Source organism: Sturnira hondurensis, unplaced genomic scaffold (genome assembly GCF_014824575.4).
Source record: "Sturnira hondurensis isolate 20B ecotype Veracruz unplaced genomic scaffold, ASM1482457v3 Scaffold0011178, whole genome shotgun sequence".
NCBI classification, from domain to species: domain Eukaryota; kingdom Metazoa; phylum Chordata; class Mammalia; order Chiroptera; family Phyllostomidae; genus Sturnira; species Sturnira hondurensis.
In genome coordinates, this window is record NW_028083809.1 from 1,461,659 (window position 1) to 1,482,724 (window position 21,066).

General features: G+C 39.4%; 1 protein-coding gene across 6 annotated transcripts in view; it reads right to left on the minus strand.

Annotated features, from left to right (window-relative positions):
- The window catches only part of DDX46 (DEAD-box helicase 46), a 51,341-nt gene that overhangs the window by 3,540 nt on the left and 26,735 nt on the right, over window positions 1-21,066 (minus strand). For 4 of the 6 annotated variants that reach the window (XM_037059515.1, XM_037059514.1, XM_037059517.1 and 1 more), the window contains 9 exons: window positions 20,102-20,184; window positions 14,053-14,217; window positions 13,372-13,534; window positions 11,818-12,011; window positions 8,138-8,275; window positions 7,678-7,827; window positions 5,429-5,605; window positions 3,870-4,088; window positions 3,042-3,186 (listed from right to left, as the gene is read on the minus strand). In XM_037059515.1, coding sequence (XP_036915410.1) covers window positions 3,042-3,186; window positions 3,870-4,088; window positions 5,429-5,605; window positions 7,678-7,827; window positions 8,138-8,275; window positions 11,818-12,011; window positions 13,372-13,534; window positions 14,053-14,217; window positions 20,102-20,184 — 1,434 coding nt within the window. The remainder of the gene's footprint in view (window positions 1-3,041; window positions 3,187-3,869; window positions 4,089-5,428; window positions 5,606-7,677; window positions 7,828-8,137; window positions 8,276-11,817; window positions 12,012-13,371; window positions 13,535-14,052; window positions 14,218-20,101; window positions 20,185-21,066) is intronic. The other 2 variants (XM_037059516.1, XM_037059513.1) reach the window with 1 other exon arrangement.

Consider the following 21,066-nt stretch of genomic DNA (forward strand, 5'->3'; position numbering starts at 1 on the left):
TTCATACCACCATGAAAGCACATTTTTTTGGCTGAATGGACAAAATGGTTTTTTCTGACTAGATGTGAACAGTAAAGAAGAGATACAAAGTAACATGCTGAGAGTTGAACAGAAAGTAAAATAAGAATAAAGAAGATATTGAATCAAGGCGAAAGAACAGGTGTTATCAGCAGTGATGGTGGACAAAATTCAATTCTGAGATTACTGCAGCTGAGGTGCTCCTGGGGCACCAGCTGGAAATGTCAGCAATGCCAGTGGAAACCCAGACCAGTGGTTCAGGAGAGCTAGAGATCAGGGAGCCACCAAGGGGATGTGTGAACAGATCTGGGGCCCGGGACGACGACACAGGGGAGGTATGTCTAGATGGACAGCACAGTGTATGCTAAGAGGAAAAGAAGTGGACCAAAGAAACAGACTAGAGATTAAGAGCTGGGAGTGGCATGTCAAAGAATAAAAGGGGCCCTGACTGGAATGGCTCAGTTGGTAAGGCATCCTACAGAGCAAAGGGTCACCCATTTGATCCCTGGTCAGGGCACGTGCCTGGGCTGCAGGTTCAGTCCCAGGTTGGGATGGTGTACAAGAGGCAACCTATCAGTATCTCTTTCTCATATCAATGTTTCTCTCCCTCTCTTTCTCCCTCCCTTCCCTCTCTCTGAAAATAAATAAAATATTATTTAAAAAAGAATAAAAGGAAAACTGGGCTTGCAATGCAGTGAACTGTATTTTAATTATTCTATATAAGAAAACAAAATGAAAAAAATAACTCACGAGAAATGGAAAAAATGTCCAACTTACTACATGTGAATAACCTTGTTGACCCCAAAGAGAAGGAAGGGGGGTGGGAAGGGGAGAATGGGGAGGAAGAGGAGGAAGAGGAAAAAGAGGAGGAGAAAGAAGAGGAAGAGGGAGAAGAAACGGTGAGACGACAGGAAGGAAAGGGCCATGAGTACAGCTGGGAAGTCACAGCATCATATCTAAGTCCTCCAAGCTCCACCAAGGACCAACCACCACGTGTTGAAGCTGCGGGCAATGGAAGGGAAGAGGGAGATGAGCGTACAGATGAGGGTAGCAGCAAGAGCCAAGCCAGACTGAAGATGACACCCAAAAAGAAATCAGGAGGAAAACACGCTGCTTGGCACGAGCTGGTATGAGTGAAGCTTGCTGATATTCTGTGCTATTTTAAAAAGAAGGAAAATGACTCTCACCTAGGCTGAAATGGAAGAATGACTTTTCTATTTTAGTTAAAGCCTGACCATTTGGACCAGTTTAAATTTCTGACTTACATAGCTTCTTTAGGTAATAGGTTACATATGTTTATAAGCTGCCATGAAAAAGAGGCATTTCCTTTCATTGGTCCTAAAACAACTCTGGCTGCTTTTAAGGGATTCTCCGCTAATAAAAAGAGGGTCACAAAACAGACTATAAATTATACGGGGTGGCTAGGCATGTAAGTCCTTCCTGTTCTCCTTCCCGATGCCTGGTGGGAGGCCTGGAGCTGCTGAGCCTCCAGAGCCTCTAAGGAGCCAGGCGGTGGGGTCCCTCCAATTACAGAACGAGAAACAGATGACACCAGGCTCCTTCTAACACCTGTTCCCATCCTGTTAGTGTTCAGCTGATTCGGGTGCAGTTTCAAAATCTAAAAGATGCTTTCAATTCTAATCATCTATGAAAATCTGCACAGATTTAGATCATTTTAATTACCAACTCCCAGCTCCTACACAGGATCTTATGTCTGCAGAATTTCCAAGATTCATTTCTGACAAAGTTATCTTTATCCTGGGGAGGGGGTGCTTAGATTATTAAAATTAGACCTTATTTCCTGAGTTGACAGCGAAGAGAAGTGACCAGAACCACTCTCAGTGGATGGAAAAGTCAACAGAAGCTGTGGACTTCTCAGGTCATTTCACTTGGTGGTATAGGGGGTGTGTTCTGATAAAGTTATATGTAAACTGAACTTTGACGCATTAACTATACTAACATTTAATAAGCATAAATTACCTTAAAATTAACAAATTTCATAGAGGATCCTTTGTCAGATCAGTCATGTCTGACCTCTTAACGATGCAGGAATATGAAATATTGATTTTGCTTAAATACCCATGATATTCGAGCAGAGGCCAAAGGCTGGCTCCATGTATACCAACGGTTTTGTCATCATATTCCACTGTGTGACACTGTTTCCACCCTGCATGGGGACCTAGTGAACAGAGCAGTAAGGGCAACCCGTCCAGCTCCAAATGCAGAACCACATCAGTGTAATTTTCTCTCCTTGAACATCCGGGTGCCGGCAACTCCCCCATATTACTGCATAACAAAAAGTGTCACATGATTTGGAGACAGAGTGACTAGGAGACTAAAAGTCTTTCAGGACACACAAAAGGTGCCATTTAAAAGCATGACTTGAGCCCTGGCTGGTGTGGCTCAGTGGATTGAGCAACCAGCCTGAGAACCAAAGGGTCCTCTCTGTAAAAATATATAAATGAAATCTTTTTTTTTAAATGAAATCTTTTTTAAAAAAAGAAAATACATCAAAATGAAAAGTGTCTTTTTAAAAAATTTATACACAAATGTATGAAATAAAGGTTAAAAAGCAAACCAGATCACTCTTAGTTAATGCATTATTTATATCCTTTCAGTTATGGTATTAAGTGTCCTCTTGTTAGTTTTTTAAAGGTCTGCACCAACTTTTATGGGCATAATTTCAGAGGCAGTATTTGCTTAAACATTCATTAAGTGGACTATTAATATAGTTGATTTACTTTCTAACCTAAACTTTGACCATGATGTTCAACTTAATACTAGTATAAACAGATTAATCCTTAAAAGAAAAGTCATTTTCATTTAGTTATTTTCAAATTTGACTTAACTGTCAAGGCTGAAAGACTCCCAAACACAGATCTTTCACCTTTGTATGTGTACTAAACTTCTAAATAAAAAATGAAACTTTTAAAATACGTACTCCCTATTTTTTAGAACTGATTTCACATTCTCTCTCCCTACTACATCTAGGTGAACCTTAAAACAGAATCAACAGTACATACTCTCAATTGCCAAGTAAATTTTCCGCTCTCCTTCCTTGGGTTCCTTGCCAGGTGGGAAGTATGTGCCTCTGATTGTAATTGCAGCTTCGGAATATTCACTGATTCTCTGCAGGGCTTCCTTGGAGGTAACTTTCCACCTAGCAGTCTATAAAAGAAAGTGTAGGGAGAAAAAGCATTTCATAACAGGAGTTAAAATCTGAGTGTACTGACAAAAACTAGGCTGTCTAATTCCTAACATGGTCAATGTTACTTACCATTATAATTAACACCTTTATCATAAACTCACATATATCCTAATGTACCTAGCCCTGGCTGGTGTGGCTCAGTGGCTTGTGCACTGGCCTGAGAGCTAAAAGGTTGCTGGTCTGGTTCCTAGTCAGTGCACATGCCTGGGTTTCAGGCCAGGTCCCCAGTTAGGGGCGTGCAGGAGGCAACCAATTGGTGTATCTCTTCCACATTGCTGTTTCTCTCCTCTTTCTCCCTCCCTTCCCCTCTCTCTAATTAGTAAATAAATAAAATATAAAAAAAAATCCTAATGTACCTAGAACATAGTCATAAAAATGGAATTTCTATTGTTGTCTCCCTCATCTAGATAAAAAAAGTAAAGTAGCTATTTAAATGTTCATAGCACTTTGTAAAATATGATTTTCTAACCACTAAGCTATAAACCTGAAAGTAATACAAATAATATTGACTATAAACTGTCATTTTAAAAATAATAAATAAATAAGTAAAATAGAATGTTCATGGGTTTTAAAGAAGGGATTTTTCACTCCTATGAAGCAAAATTTTCTACTCTACAATACAATTTTTAAACTTGTTACTTGCCTGTGGGAAGTCATTGATCTCTAATTCTTCCTCATATCTCTTAAAAGATTCATTCTGCCCACCATCCTGTCTCTCCTCTTCCTGTTTCTCCAAAGGCACATAATTGAGCTTGGCATTGATCTTCTCAGCAAGTTGCTCTGCAATAGTTTTTGCAGACACAGTGGGAGCCAGGATGGTGCCACCTCTGAGAATTGCATTGGTGGCCTGTTGCATCACATCCTGCAATTAAAGGAGCCTACAGTCAAATCTCAAACAAGGGCAGAGACAAGATCAGGGACCCCACCAGTTACTCTCTGGGAAGCCACAAACTAAAAGCATCTTTCTAATGCAGAGACCAAACGTGTGTGCAATTTAGCAGTACACACTTGTAACTGACACTTTGACTTATCTCCCTCGCTTCGATGAGAAAACTACAGAACACTCAACTCTTCTGTTAAATAAGGTTCTACTGGATCATAGACAATTAAGCGACACTTGATATTTAACACAGTATATTTCTAAAATCATTTACTTGCTTTGGGGCTTCCGAGAATTTTCTCCAAAATAGACTGTCCACTACCACCACTAAGTTCCTTCTCTTCCCGCAGCCCAACCCAACATTTAGTAAATTACAGTAAATGACTTACTCAGGACCTTTTGGTTTTTAATTTGAACTTAATTTTACTATTCGCCTAACATGTTCAGAATTCTTCTGTGGGTAATACATGAATCATACCTCAAGATCTTCCAACAACGGTGAAAAGCTACAGCTATTTGATTTCTCCAACAGAGTCATTAATAGTAATAATCCCAGAAAATTTAGGTCCTGCCATCCTTGCTCTCAGAGGGGGCACGGGCTTGGGAACAGTCAACACTTCATGATAACTCAATGGTTAACCAAAGCAGATGCACAGACCAGAGGAACCGAGCCTGCCTGTGGCTGCCTCGCTTGGTCAGTACACTAGGCCCTGGCGTGGTCACCCCAGGTTAGGTGCTACAGACCTCAACCCATACAGTCTGCTAGACGGAGGGCCCTGCAGGTCCCCAGACTCAAAAACCTTCAAAATACTGTTAAAATTAACAAAACAGTCTGGGAACACTGTGAAAATCTACCCTTAGTTAAAAATTTAAAAAGCTGCAGAGAGAAAGATAACATAAAATATTTAACACATTTTCTGCTGTTTAAATCCATGTTAGTTTGAGTCATGTAACTAACTTGGTGTTTGCACTTCCAAGGAATTGTCTGTGTGCCCCAAAAGCACCCAATAAAAACAGATCAAGAGAGAAAGAGTCACTTCTTTAGATTCTGGTACAAGCGATCAGAATTTTACTTTAAAACCTCTCCATGGCTACCACACTCAACAATAAGGACTTTCAGAACAGGCCTTAGACTTCAGTTAACCACCCTGGAGAAATCACTCAAATACGATAATCAAAGGATTCTGTATTCAAAATGTTAAACTTTCACGTACTCAGTGTCTAGTGGGCTTATTCACTTGTGCTGACCATAATTCCTAAATAGCATTTAAATCAAAGAACTTATGGAAAATACTGACTAAATCTCAGAACGAAATACTTAATACCTGAGACTCAATGCCCAAATTTTTCTGAGCATTGATTCTAAGAGCCAATCTCTTGGCAATTTCTAACTTCTCAGCGTTTCCTGCAGTTGGAGCAGGAACACTGGATGTTCCAGGAGCAGCCATGTCCTTCACCCTCTTCTTTGAATTAAACATGCTTTCGATTTGCTCATCAATCTAAAAACAAGAAAAAGTTAGTAGAAATGATATTTAAAATACCAATTTATGTATATGTGCAGAAAATAATAAAAAATATTTCTACCAAAAGTCTGGTTATATTTATGTTAATTCAACCATACAGATCAATAGGAAAATACACCAACTGTTGGTTAAGAGTAACATGTTTCATCTAAAAAATCTGTTGTCGCCTGGCTGGTGTGGCTCAGTGGATTGAGCACAGGCCTGCGAACCAGAGGGTTGCAGGTTTGATTCCCAGTCAGGGCACATTCCTGGATTGCAGGCCAGGTCCCCAGAGGGGGCCATGTGAGAGGCAAACACACACTGATGTTTCTCTCCCTCTCTTTCTCCCTTCCCCTATCTTTAAAAATAAATAAATAAAAATATTTTAAAAGAAATTTGCAGTAAAGAACGGAAGCATTCTGCCAACATCAGAATGAGTGAGCCATCTTGGAAGAAGATGGTCCCGCGTCACTGCAGCCGGGACAGCAGCCTGACTGCCACCTAAGCAACCCCCAGCCAGAACTACCTGGCTAAACCGCTCCCGGCTTCTTGACCCTCAGGAACTGAGACAATAAATGTTTACTGTTTTAGCCTACAAAGTTTTGGACTGACTTGTCACACCACTGCAGACGACTAAAACACTGCCTTAACTGAACTTTAAGCCAGTCTGACACACTAGAAAGAACGACCTGGTGTTCATGGGGGACCTGGCTGCCGGTCCTGGCTGCACCTAACAGCCAGTGCAGTCATAGACTAAATACTCTTCTGGGCCTCGATTTCCTCAATTGACAAGAACTGACTGAATTTCTGATTTCCAAAAGTAGGTTCTAAGCTGAGGTTTAATGGAGTATGTCAAAAAGTGTGTATGATTAAAGATCAAGTATTTTGAAAAATTTCTGGGTTAAGCAAAGTTAAATAAGCTTCTTTAATTAAGGACTTTTCACATCCTTTGATATGCTGATATTACTACTAGTGGTATATTCGAGGTAGATTTTCCAAAATTCTTCATGATGAAAACATCTCCTTGGATACCCTTTTGTTCCTTTTATGAGTAAAATGTAACTGTCTGACAAATTTGTAAGAAAAAAAATCTTCTTCTAAAGCTCAAGCTCCTAGATAGTTAAGATTCCAAGGAAAATCCTCTGAAACCTTGAGCTTGCTAAGTCTTCAATATCCCTCTTCACCGATAACAAGTAATTCCACAAGCTAAGAACATGGACTTTAAAGTAGAATGCAATGGGTACAGGCCCTAACTCATCACCACAATAGCTCTATAAATCTGAAAAGGTTATTATTTGTTCAAAGCCTCAGTCCCCTTAATGATAAAATGGAAATACTCGAGTATCTACTTCTCATAAGGAAGTAAAAATAATTCCTGGCATAGTGCATGACATTTAGTAGCACTCAATAAATGTTGACTATTACTATTAATAAGGATGTTCAATAACAATTTAAAAAGATAAACATTAGTACCAATGCTGCTAATGGTATGGGGAGCCAGGCACGCCGACACACACCACAGTGAGTGCCAACTAGTGCGACTCCTCTTGCTGGAGGATAATCTGACGATGTTTTAAAACCAAACTAGAAATACCTTTTAGATTAGCAATTCTTCTTATACACTCATCCTCAAGACTGAATCTGATGAACATGCAAACTTACATGTACATGGATGAAGCAATGAAGTATAGTTTATAAAGTACAGCATATTCCAAATAATAAATACACAGAAATAGCCTACATATTAAAAAACAGGGGTTTGAGTCATTAAGTGGTAGAACATCCACAGAACAGAATATTATGTAGTCATCGAGAATAATGTACGAGTGACTATGCTAAAAAGGGGAGATTTCAACATCAGGCTGTTACTGTAAAACAGGCCATAAAGCAGCACGATCTCATTTTCATGAAAATACAAACACGTGAGCATAAGCATACATAAGAAAAGGCTGGGAAGAGTACAAACCAAGTTCCCACTAATTGGCTATCTCAACAAGCACGTTGTAAGACCGCCAGTACGAGAGGAACAACTATTTCAAAGGGCAAGAACAAGATTTAGAACAACTTACATCGACCGCAGCATCCTCATCGTCCGAATCTTGCAGACCCAGGGCTGCTTTCTGCAACTTCTTCCTCTCATTAGCCAAAGCCTGCTCTGTTTCGTCAAACTTGAATCCCTTACCAGAGAACCCACTACTCTTTTTAATTATTTTCCCTTCCTTTCAAGAAAAAACAAAACAAAAATAAGTTAATTTCACAGTAAAAAAATTTAATGTTCAGGAATTTACAGCAATTAAATATCCTTCAAGGAGTAGTATGCCAATTTAACAAAAACACTTCATCTAGCATGTGAGACAAAATAAGATCTCTAGGTAAACCACTGAAAATACTAAGTTGAAGCAAAAGGATTTTGTTTTCACTTTTTAAAAAGATAAATGAAAAGACCTCTTTCAAGATTTACAAGTATTAAATATTCCATATTTAGGACCCCATGACGATGTGCACCAAAATGGGAGCCCCAACACTCACGGCTTTCTGCTGGTCTTTGAAGTCACCCCACAGCTTCTCCAGGTCGGGAGGCACTGTGGTCCCCGACAGTTCCAGGGCTTTAATGATGTCGCCAGCATAACGTGCCTGGTCTTCTGTGATAAAAGTGTATGCGTAACCCTACCAGACAGGGACAGTGTCACTATTAGACACCAGCAAGGTGAATCCTACTTAGATCACAAATAAATCTAAGTGACACAATAAATCTTTTTAAGACTGACTCCTTACTAAAGAATTTTAAAAACCATAAAAAGCCCTACTGAATTCTTTAATGGTTGAAAGTGGAATATCTAAATTTAATATTTGAAAATAAAATAAACAAAACCAGAAAATCTCTAGTTTCTTATGCACAAGTAGAAATGTTATTTTACATAAATGTATAATTGCATTATCATAGATAATTTTTTTTCTTTTTTTTAAAATTTATTTATTTATCTTTAGAGGGGAAGGAGAGAGGGAGAGAAACATCAATGTATGGTTGCCTTTCGGGTGTCCCCTGCTGGTAACTGGCCTGCAGGGAACCGGCCTGCAACCCAGGTATGTGCCCTGACTGGGAATCGTGATAATTTTCTNAAGCCCTACTGAATTCTTTAATGGTTGAAAGTGGAATATCTAAATTTAATATTTGAAAACAAAATAAACAAAACCAGAAAATCTCTAGTTTCTTATGCACAAGTAGAAATGTTATTTTACATAAATGTATAATTGCATTATCATAGATAATTTTTTTTTCTTTTTCTTTTTTTTTTAAATTTATTTATTTATCTTTAGAGGGGAAGGAGAGAGGGAGAGAAACATCAATGTATGGTTGCCTTTCGGGTGTCCCCTGCTGGTAACTGGCCTGCAGGGAACCGGCCTGCAACCCAGGTATGTGCCCTGACTGGGAATCGTGATAATTTTCTTTAATATGGTATTTTCTTTCCCTTCTTTGCTTACAGTCCCTTCCTCCACCACTGCACCACCCTACCCCAGCTACCATGTCAACCTCCTAGAATGTAGCTTCCAATATATTTTATAAAGTTTATTTATTTTTAGAGAGAGGAGAAGGGAAGGAGGAAAGGGAGAGAAACACTGATGCAAGAGACAAACATCAATCGGCTGCCTTTCATATGCACCCCAATGAGGGGCCAAATCCAAACCCCCAGCCCAGGCACGTGCCCTAACCGAATCGAACCGGCAGCCTTTCGCTCTGCTGGATGATGCCCAACCAAATGAGCTACACCAGTCAGGGGCCCATATTTTTTAAAGATAAAGCATACAAAAGCGTATGTGTGCCCTGGCTGGTGTGGCTAAGCGGACTGAGTGGTCTGAGTCCCAGTCAGGGAACACGCCTGGGTTTTGACTCCTGCTGCCTCCCCAGCTGCCCTGCACCGCCCTGTGCTCTCCCCTTTGCGCTCTTTGGTCTGGGCTGTGCCTGAGACTTCTCCAATAAAGTCATGGGTAAAAAAAACAACAACAAACAACAAAAAAAGAAGCATATGTGCATATACATATGGTGTATAATGGTTTTCTACACAAAAGTGAGTGATTTTTTTAAATTTATTTATTTTTGTAACCATCTTGCAAAACTGAGTCAGCGACACCATCTCCTCAGGATACGCTGAAACCTAAGGCTTCATAGGTCCCCAGCAGCTTTTGGTTCAGGCAAGACAAAGACTGGAGTTAAAGTAGGACTTGCAAACCACAGACTGCCATCTTTGCAAAATACTCGGCCTCTACCACTGAACTGTTATAAATTTTTTTAAAGATTTTATTTATTTATCTTTAGAGAGGAAGGGAAGGAGAGAAGAAGAGAAATACCAATGTATGGTTGCCTCTCGTGAGTCCCCTGCCAGGAACTGGCCCTCAACCCAGGCATGTGCCCTGACCGGGAATCGAACCTCAATTGTATAGTTCACAGGCCCTCGCTCAATCCACCGAGCTACACCAGCCAGGGTTGAACTGTTATAAATTTTAAAGTATGGTTTAATATTTCAGCAATATCTAGTCACCAGGTCTGACCCATGCTCTGCTTCTGTACACTGCCCATGAGATAAGAATGGCATTACATTTGTTTAAGGTAATATACACCTGCACACACATATATGACAAAAAAAAGTACATGGTCTCAAAAGGCTAGTTATTTTAAAAAGAATTTTTAACATTTTAATACGGTTCGTATCAGCACGTGTGGTTCATTTCAGCTCCTTCACTGCTCAGCCTGGGGCAGGGACTACTTCAGTTTCTCTGCCTTCTCTTTGCCTATGACAACCAAGGTATAGAGGGATCTTCTGCATCAAACTTTGAACTTCACATTATCCTTGATTTTTCTTTATCTTAACAGATCTGGCATCCTTTTGCCTGTCTGGGAGCAGATAGTCCTCGATTTCCTTAGTTTTGTGAAGCACAGCTATGAAGGGTGGAGAGCACGTGGCCAGCACCTCAAATGACCCCCTATTCCCCACATACTGACCTCAAGAGTGTCAAACCCTGGCTGGATGGCTCAGCTGATTTTCCCAATAAACCAATCTCATAGGCTCGGTCCCCAGTCAAGGCACATACCTAAGGTGCAGGTTTGACCCCCAGCTTGGGATGCGCACTGCAGGCAAGTGATCAATGTTTCTTTCTCTCTCCCTCCCTTCCCCTCTCTCTAAAATCAGTAAACATATCCTTGGTGACGATTTTTTTTAAAGTGTCAAAAGACACTTAAAATGCTACAGTTTTTACTACAGTTTTTACTACAGTTTTTACTACAGTTTTTACATTTACAGAAAAAGTTCCCCAAATCCATAAAGTAACTCAGGTTAAAAGAATAAATGCCATCATTACTTATTAGCTGTGTAACTTTGGGCAAGTAATTTGACCTTTATGCGCCTCAACTTTTCACATCTATTAAATGAGATAGTATCATCAAACCTCCAAGGGAAGTTGTGAAGATGAAATGATAAACATACATCAAGCACTTCTGTGGTGGGCACTTAGTCAGCACTCCATATATACCCTATTACTATCAATTATTGCTCCCACATGCAGAAATGACTAGGATTGAACACCAGCTATGTCATTACCAATGTTTCCAACAGCAGAAATTCTGCTCCTTCAAAAAGAATGAATTAGCTTCCTCCTTTCCTTCCCCGCTCTCTCTTTTCTTCCCTGCCTCCTCACCCTATCTTAGCCACCTGCCCATAGCTCTCTTCCCTCCCCTCTCACCCACTGGAAAAAAAAAAAGAATGAATTAGATCTATATACTTAACCAGAATACATGAGTCAAAAAAGCAAGAGATATGTATGTATGACAACAGGGGAGATTAGTATGGGCATGAGTATATTTTATGATTCCACGTTTTTTTCCCAAAAGCAATGAAATATTCTGATTTATATACATGGATGTATATAGAAACTTTCAGGCAAGTAAAAAACCCTAGAAGGGGACACACACAGTTAACACCATCTATCTATAGACAACAGCAAGGTATCTGGTAATTTTCAAAATAATTAGACATGTATAGTATTAACAATACTTACACATATATATGTACATAAATGATGAATACCTCAACTATTCCTCATACTCTGATGAATGAGGATTTTCAAAATGTTTCCATAACTCTGATTAATTACTCTTTAAAATAGTACACACTTATATTTTAATATAATAAAAATCAACCTAAATTTTTTTTTACTTTGTTGCCTGCTCTTCCAGTCCGTCCTGCTCTGTGCACGTAATCTTCGTAATGGTTGGGGCAGCTGTAATTTACTACAAGAATCAGATGTTTCACATCTAGACCTCGGGCAGCAACAGAAGTGGCCACAAGAAGCTTGCAGGTTCCATTCTTAAAGTCATTTATGATGCTATCTCTGTCATACTGATCAATACCTGCAAGTAAGTTACACGTAAGAGTTGTAAAGTGTCATGTTCAAATTAAACCTTCCATTTTCTCTGACACCCAGAGAAAGAAGTTAAACAGGAAGTAAAGGACAAATCCAACTTGTAATGACCGCACATCCAACTGTAACACAGAAAATGAAACACTAAGGAAGCGCATTGGCAAGATCAAAGGCTACTGCTAACTCATTCATGTCTTGTAAATCTGCCCCTGCTTGCCTGCTTTCGTGTGTATAAAGCTTATAGTTGCAGAAGCCCAATCTCAGATTCAGTAGCCTGAATCCATCTCGTCTGGGGAGCAGCTGAAGAGAAGGCAGGCAGACTGAGCCTACGTTGACAGGATTTAGATCTCCCTCCTTCTGCAGGTTTTATGGAGACTTGCCACTCAGTTTGGTCAAGGCTTGTTAAAAGTGCAGAATGTCAGATTCTCCCTCAAATTACTGAAATCAGATTCTGCACTTTAACAAGATATTTGGGTGGCTACGTATGCACATTAAAGTTTGAAGTACACTGGTAAAATTTACCTGATAGGATCCCTCTTAAACGTCACCCCAAGAGCCTCAAACTAAGACCATATGCTCTGCTTGAGTTTACAGAATTTTATTTCGTTTATTTATTTTAAACTTGGGGGAGGGTGGGAAGGGGGCCTGGGCAGTCAGGTAGGGAAGTCAAAACCTGAGTAGAAATACAGTCTTACTAAAAAGAAACAGAATTCAGGACAAACTCAGGACTAGAAAAGAGAGGATAAACCCCAGAAAAAAACAGAGTGGACACACTCAATTATGTATAAAAATGCTTTAAAAAATATTTGATCCCTAAACTACATATTCATGAAACAGGAACCAAGTAGCCCAGTCATGGCTAAAAAAATTAATAGAGAATTCTGATACCACCCGTTACAAAAAAAAAAACTGAGTTTGGAATATGTATCCAACCAAGTTGATTTCCTGTTTAAAAAACGCAATTCCCACTCACATAAATCCCAATATATTTATAATAATGGTGGTATTACAAAGAAATTAAAATGTTACTTTAAATTTTTAATGAAATCTCTAACATGAATGACGAAAACCTGTAGGTAACATGATGCAATGAAAAAATATGTAACATGAAACAAAAAATTTTCAATTCCTCCTTAGCTGATTAATAGCTATGAAATTTGGTCAAACCAATGTATTATCTTATTTTACTTAAAAATGGAGTAATAATAGTAATAGTACTGCTGTGAATGAAACTGAGATAGATGATATAAAATTTAGTTCTAAATTAAGAGTACAAGTAAATACCATTCAGTACACAGAACAGTACCTGACCCAGTCAGGTATTTAACGAGTATTTCATTAAACATTACCTCCATGAAGAGACATGCAAGGATAAGATGCTCTCATTAAATCCTTCAGAAGACCATCGGCATGTTCCTGCTTATCCACAAATATAATGACAGATCCAGATTCCTGATAATGGCCCAGAAGCTCAAGTAACTTCAAGAATTTCTTTTCTTCTTCAATCACAATCTGAAAATAGCAAATTAAAGTTAACAGAATAAAAATGCAAATAAATCTCTTGAATAAAAATACTCATTTTATTTGTGGCAAATGGATAAATGACAACACCTTGCTAAATCCCTAGTAAGAATCAGAAAAATTTTGATCTGATTTAGTAAATGAATAGGACAAAAAAAAAATTCTAACTTTCAGAGAAGCAGCAGCCTGCAAATGCGGATAAATGGCCCTCTGGTCTCTTCACTTCACACCCTACTAACCAAAGAGTGAGACCCCTATGTGACACTCCCACCTATCAGCCCCCCACTTCTGGCGGGAGAAACTACTAGTGTATCTTAAACAGTCGGTGTCACGAATAGCACATGTTCAAGTGTATCTGGTAAACGAGGAAAAGGCTGCAGTCCATGTACACTATTTAGTTTTAAAAATGATCTGCCTGCATCACAAGAGTGATGAGTTCTCTTCTTCAAAAGAACCACACACCGCCTAAGCATAAGGGGAACTGGGGGTATCCTAAGGGTTGTACCCACCACTTGCTGCTCCACATCCGAGCAAACCACACTCCTGCCTCCAACCTGCACTTCAATGGGTTTACTCAGGATTCTGCGAGCCAAAGCCTCCATAGCTCTGGGGAAAGTAGCTGAAAACATAACTGTCTGCCGATCAGGACGGACATTATCCACAATGCGCATGACCTGAGAAAACATTATAAATCAATATGGTGAGTGTGGTCTCTAAAAATCAAATGATGTTAAAACCAAGTAGAAGAAACTTTTGAAAAGATCTATTCAGTGACTTAATTTGCTCCTCAGTTTTCCTCTCTCAAGAAATGACAACTCTGTCCCTGGCTGGTGTGGCTCAGTAGACTGAGCGCTAGTCTAGGAACCAAAGGGTCACTGGTTCGATTCCCAGTCAGGGCACAGCCCTGGGTTGCAGGCCAGGTCCCCAGTAGGGGGCAGGTGTGTGGCAACCACACACTGGTGTTTCTCTCCCTCTTTTTCCCGCCCTTTTCCTGTCTAAAATATAAATTAATAAAAGCTTTAGAAAAAAAGAAAGAAGAAATTATCATTTTAGTTATCCACGTGTTTAGGCCAAAAATCTAGGCACCATCTTGGATTGGACTTCTTCTTTCTTACTTGCCACACACCCAATCCATCAACAAATTCAGTGGTCTCGATCTTCAAACTGTATCTAGGTTGCAACCATTCTCCATTTAACCACTTTTTACTTTCATTTATTCAAAACATTTTTATTGAGCAACCATTACATACCAGGCATTTTTCTAAGTGCTTGAAATAGACAATAAAAACAGACAAAAACTTGTATTTGTGGAGCTTATATTCTAATGAGGAAGACAGATAAATACATTATGAGTCAAATGGTGATAAGAGGTACAAAAACAACAATGAACATGGACATACTGTTGAGGGGATGGGATACAGGCCCCTAAGGCCTCAGTGCCTACAGAGCCCTGGAGGGATCGAGAAGCCCTGGGATTCCCAGGATGACTGGTATAAACGAGGGAAAAAAGACCCAATGAGAGTTTCAAGCAGGTGGTGGTCAGTGGTCAGAAACTGGGAATGGTGACGGTCTTGCCAAGAATATAAAGAATTTTAGGATCACATTTTCACTCCAATCCAAGATGATATGAAATCTGAGAAAGGGACAGTCCTACCCATGCACTCGTAAATCCTGGTTTCCTAGCTAAGCCTCGACTAGCTCTCGTCTCACCTGTCCCCTAAAAGGTCTCCCTGCCTTCATCCAACCAATCTAAAATCTGTTCTACACCAGTGCTTTCAGTTAAAACTACTGGTTGACCACAGACATTTACTTTTCTTCCCTTGAAAAACTCTGTAAAAACAATACAGGGGATTTTTTTAAAAAATTAAACAAACAAATGAAGACAAAGACGGCAGGAAATGGTAGCAACATTTTGATTAAATGGTATCTGACCCAGCCAACCCAAGAACTCTGAATACCACAATGAGACGGACCAGACTTTGAGAAGCAGCTCCCTCACACCCAACCTATCACGTTCCTCTTCTTCCGGAGGGTCACACTTCACCACCTAATCCACCTAATTTTTGCATAAATCTGAGTCAATTTAAGTCTTCTTTAAAGCATTACAGAAGTTCCATAATTTTCTATAGATGTATCTTACATAACTTTTTAAAAAATATTTTATTTATTTATCTTTAGAGGGGAAGGGAAGGAGAGAGGGAGAGAAATATCAATGTGTGGTTGCCTCTTGTGTGTCCCCTGCTGGGAACCGGCTTGCAACCCAGGCATGTACCCTGACTGGGAATCAAACCATGGTTGTTTGGTTCTCAGGCCCGCGCTCAACCCACTGAGCTACACCAGCCAGGGCTTACATAACTTTTATTAGGTTTATTTTTCATTGCTTTTGTAAAATACATTTTCTAACTTGCTGGGAAAAGGTATGTAATTGATTTTGTTTACTGACTTTGTATCCAGAAACTTTACTATTTTCTTATCAATTCTAATTCTTTACCCACAGATTAGTCTGAGTCTTCTACAAGGTGATGCATCTCTACTCTGCAAACACAAGATTCTTCTCTTTGTTACTTGCTCGGACCTCCTCCAAAATGCTGACTGCTGAGTATTTACTTTGGTATTTCTCTCCCTCCCTTCCCCTCTCCCTAAAAATAAACAAATACAAAAAATTGAAAATAATATTTTAAAAATGCCTTTCCTATATTGAGATAATGGTATGTTTTTTTCTCTCTTCTGAAATAGGGTGGACTATGTTACTTGATTTTTCTAATCTTTTTTTTTAATATTTATTTTTTATTTTTTATTTTTAGAGGGGAGGGAGAGAGGGAAAGAAACATCAATGTACGGTTGCTTTTTTGTGCATCCCCTGCTGGTAGTTAGCCTGCAAGGAACAGGTCTGCAACCCAGGCATGTGCCCTGACTGGGAATCGAACTGCAATTGTCTGGTTCGCAGGCCCGCGCTCAATTCACTGAGCTACGCCAGCCAGGGCTGATTTTTCTAATCTTAAACTGACTTTGCATCCAAAAGATAGTGACTTCAATATGCTATATAGTTTCCTAATATATTTTTTAGGGTTTTGTGTCATTGTACATGAAACTGCAACTTGTATGATGCTATCAATACTACATTATCCCATTTTAAAATTGATGGGCCATTATGAAAAAGTTTGAGTTTCTTAAAAAGTTAATTTTTAAAAATATTTTATTTATTTATATTTAGACAGAGGGGAGGGGAAGGGAAGGACAAAGAGAGGGAGAGAAACATCAATGTGTGATTCCTCTTGTGTGGTTCCTCTACTGGGGACCTGGCCCACATCCTGCAACCCAGGCATGTGTCCTGACTGGGAATCAAACTAGTGACCCTTTGTTTCGCAGGCCCGAGCTCAATCCACTGAGCTACACCAGCCGGGGCTTAAGTAGTTAATTTTTTAAAAATATTTTATTGATTATGCTATTACAGTTGTCCCATTCCCCCCGTTTATTCCTCTCCGCCCTGCACACCCCGCCACCTGCATTCCCCCCCTTAGTTCATGTCCATGTGTCGTAAGTTCTTTAGCTTCTATATATCCCATAGAAGCTAAAGAGATAAAGAATAAATTCAGTGTTTTTTTCCAAAGATTTATTTATTTATCTACCTACCTACCTGTCTACCTATTAATTAATTAATTAATTTAGATGGAGGGGAAAGGAGGGAAAAAGAGAGGAAGAGAAACATCAATGTAAGAGAGAAACATGGAAAGCCTGCCTCTCGTACACGCCCCAATATTCCCTATATTCTTGCCCTTCCCCCATTTATTTTCTACCTACCATCTCTGTAACTTCTCCCCCCTTCTTCTCCCACCCCCCACCGCTGATAACCCTCTATGTGATCTCCATTTCTGTGATTCTATTCCTGTTCTAGTTGTTTCTTAGTTTGTTTTTGGTTTTTTTTCCAGGTTCAGTTGTTAATAGCTGTGATTTTGTGGAGTTAAAAATAAATTTTCATCGAACCCAGCAATTCTACTCTTTGATATCTACCCAATAGAAATGAGGAAATAAATCCCCACAAAGACTTGTATGTGAACGCGGATGGCAGTAATAGTCATAACAGCCAAAATGCGGAAATACAAATGTTCGTCAGCTGGCTAACGGGTAAACGAAATACGACACAGACCCGAACAGAAGTAACGAAGTACTGACACGCGCTATGATGGGGCTGAGCCTCGAGCACAGTACACTAAGGGAAAGAAGCTAGATGCCTACGCTATGATTCCATTGATATGAAATGTCCAATGATTCCATTGATATGAAATGTCCAAAAAAGGTAAATCTCTAATGACAGAAAGCAGATCAGTGTCTGCCTTGGGCTGGGCATGGAAGCAAAAAGTAAGTGTAAATGGGCACAAGGCATCGTCCCAGTGATGAATACGCTGTGGCACTGGCCCCTGGTGATGGCTGCTCAAATCTGTGTGTACACGAGAACTGCTACATTATACACTCAAATACAGGTCCATTTTATGGTATATAATTAGACTTTAATAGAGCTCTTTTAAAAATAAAAGATTACAATGATGTTATTATTGGTGAGCCTTCCCACTTTTTCATACTTTAAAATAAAGTATAATTAGGAATATAATGATTCATTCCATGAATGTCTGGAAAAATTTGCTAGTAAAAAATAACCAGGCACTGGTATTTTCCTTGTGGGAAAACTAAAAGTTCATTTGTTTAATAAACGTGAAGACTATTTCAGTGTTCTTGTTCTTGAGTCTGTTTAAAGCTTTCAAATACACTGGCATACACAAAAATGAACATGGAGAAAATACATTTGCAAGGGGAAGAAAATTTTAAACAACCTAGTTCCACCTTCCATCTGATTCTTCAATTCCCTCCACTCACTTTCAAAAAATGGACCTTGGGCTCTACTCAAACACATGTAAGAAAAGCATATTCAGCATCTTCCCCCTCCCACAAACTAACCTGTTTCATCTCCAAATGTTTGTCTAGTCCTTTGTTACATTATGCTCAGATCTTCACGAAAGAATAACTCAGTGTTTTTTTTCTCCCAAAGATTTATTTATTTACCTACCTACCTACCTGTCTACCTATTAATTAATTAATTAATTTAGATGGAGGGGAAAGGAGGGAAAAAGAGAGGAAGAGAAACATCAATGTAAGAGAGAAACATGGAAAGCCTGCCTCTCGTACACACCCCAACAGAGGACCAAACCCACAACCCAGGCCTGTGCCCCGACAGGGAATCGAACCGCCGGCCTTTCACCCTGCAGGAAGACATCCAACGACCTGAGTCACACCACAATGACCGTTCCAATGACAGACTTTTTCCAAAGTGCTGAAGGATGCTATTAAGTCCTCTCCTCCAAGTNAACATCAATGTAAGAGAGAAACATGGAAAGCCTGCCTCTTGTACACGCCCCAACAGAGGACCAAACCCACAACCCAGGCCTGTGCCCCGACAGGGAATCGAACCGCCGGCCTTTCACCCTGCAGGAAGACATCCAACGACCTGAGTCACACCACAATGACCTTTCCAATGACAGACTTTTTCCAAAGTGCTGAAGGATGCTATTAAGTCCTCTCCTCCAAGTTAAATATTCCTCATGTGGCTCAAGTGTTACCATGCCCTGTCAGCTCTCTCTCTGCACCCCTCTGGATCTCACTCAGAATGTGGCCCTTAAACTGAAACACAGTGCACGCACTCTCACATGGCGGGCAACACGTTTTTGGAGAATACATAAATAATTGAAGAGACTGAACACAATTTTAATCTTATCCCTTTCCAATATCCCATTTCTATTACTGCAGTTTGTGATGTAAAACAATTTCTGGCAACTAATTTTGCCCTTCTTAACAAGAATTTCTAACCTCTTTTAACGTGTATTTCTGTAAGTTTATAGCACTAAAATTTTGTATTTGAGCAAAGAGCATGTGTGAGGAGTATGGAAGTCAGACAAATGCTTCAGGCCTGAGATTCTACACCTGGAGAATGCAAACATGTGCTGACTAGATCATGAGGTAGTCAAAAGCATGAATTAGAGCAATTTATTTGGGAGTACAATAAAACTACAAAATACAAAATTTGAAAACTTAAGCTTCTTTTATTAGCATTCTAATTTTACTAATGATGGGGTTTTGTTTTGAATTTTTTTTAATTTGCGGATTTAGAGAGAATGGGGGATACAGAGAAAAAGGGCGGTGGGGAACATCAATGTGTTCTTCCACTTAATTATGCCTTCACTGGCTGATCCTTGTATGTGTCCTGACTGGGGATCAAACCCACAACCTCGGTGTACTGGAATGACGCCCTGAACAACTGAGCTGCCCAGCTGGGGCTCATGATGGTTTTAGATGGCTAAGGAAAGCCTGCACAAGTACCTCCTAAATGAGTTTTATGGACTATTAAAAACATAAGCATCTATTTCAATTTCATATTTCCCCAACCTACTATATAATCACACAACAGAAATGTGTGTGAGAATTTTAGAGACCACACAAAAATTTCATTCTTATGGTTGTTTCGTGGTTTATTTTACAGTTCAAAACAGTAAGGAATTTAATGATTACCTGTGGTTCAAAACCCATGTCAAACATTCTGTCTGCTTCATCTAAAACAACATACGTCACTCTTCGAAGATTTGTGACCCGACCTAAGATAAGGGGAAAAAAAAAGACAGAAGGAAACTAAAAATCAGTCATAATTCATTTTATGGCTACCAAGAACATTAACAAACTGTAAAGGGAACTAAAATGCCTGACATAATCAGAGGGGCAGGTTAGGTATCTTTAAACAGTGAAAAGAAATTCTGGTCTACAATGTCTTAATCTAATGGCAAATACTTTCTGACAATGGGTATATGAGGCCCTTTAGTTTGTCAAACTCGTCTCTTGCATACCATCATAGGGCCTGAAGAACCTGTAAAATTCAGAAAACAGCCCTCTCCAAAACACATCATAAAACTAAGACTGAGATGGAGCATCGAGCCACATCAGCCATTATCTGACAGCACCACCTAGGAAAAAGCATATTAGAGATTACAGCGTATGTGTGGAAAGCAAGTTCCAGTGCCAACTATTTCAGAAGCAGAAAACCTTTCTTTATATTACCTTATAACCTACTTCCATAGAGTCAGAAACTTCTAACAAGCATGTAAAAAATTAACAAGAAGCTATGTAACACATTAGGTGGCTAACATATCGCGCAAAAACTAAATACCAAAACGTATCACGTAAATAAATGTTTCTATACAAAGATACAAATTCAATTTTATTAAGTACTCCCACTGGTTTAAATAAATGTGACAGGCTTCTTAGCCAGTGAAAATTAACTACATAGACAGGAAACCCTGTCCAAACAATTAACACAGGCACTTCTATCAATTGTTGAATCAATCACCTAGCAAACAGATATTAAATACAACCAAAAGGACAAACACCGGAAAAGGGTAAAATTAATCAAGATGAACTTCAGAAGGAGACTGAATCAGTGCAGTGTTGAGAAGGAATAAGGGATTATTTCATCAGCATTCAAC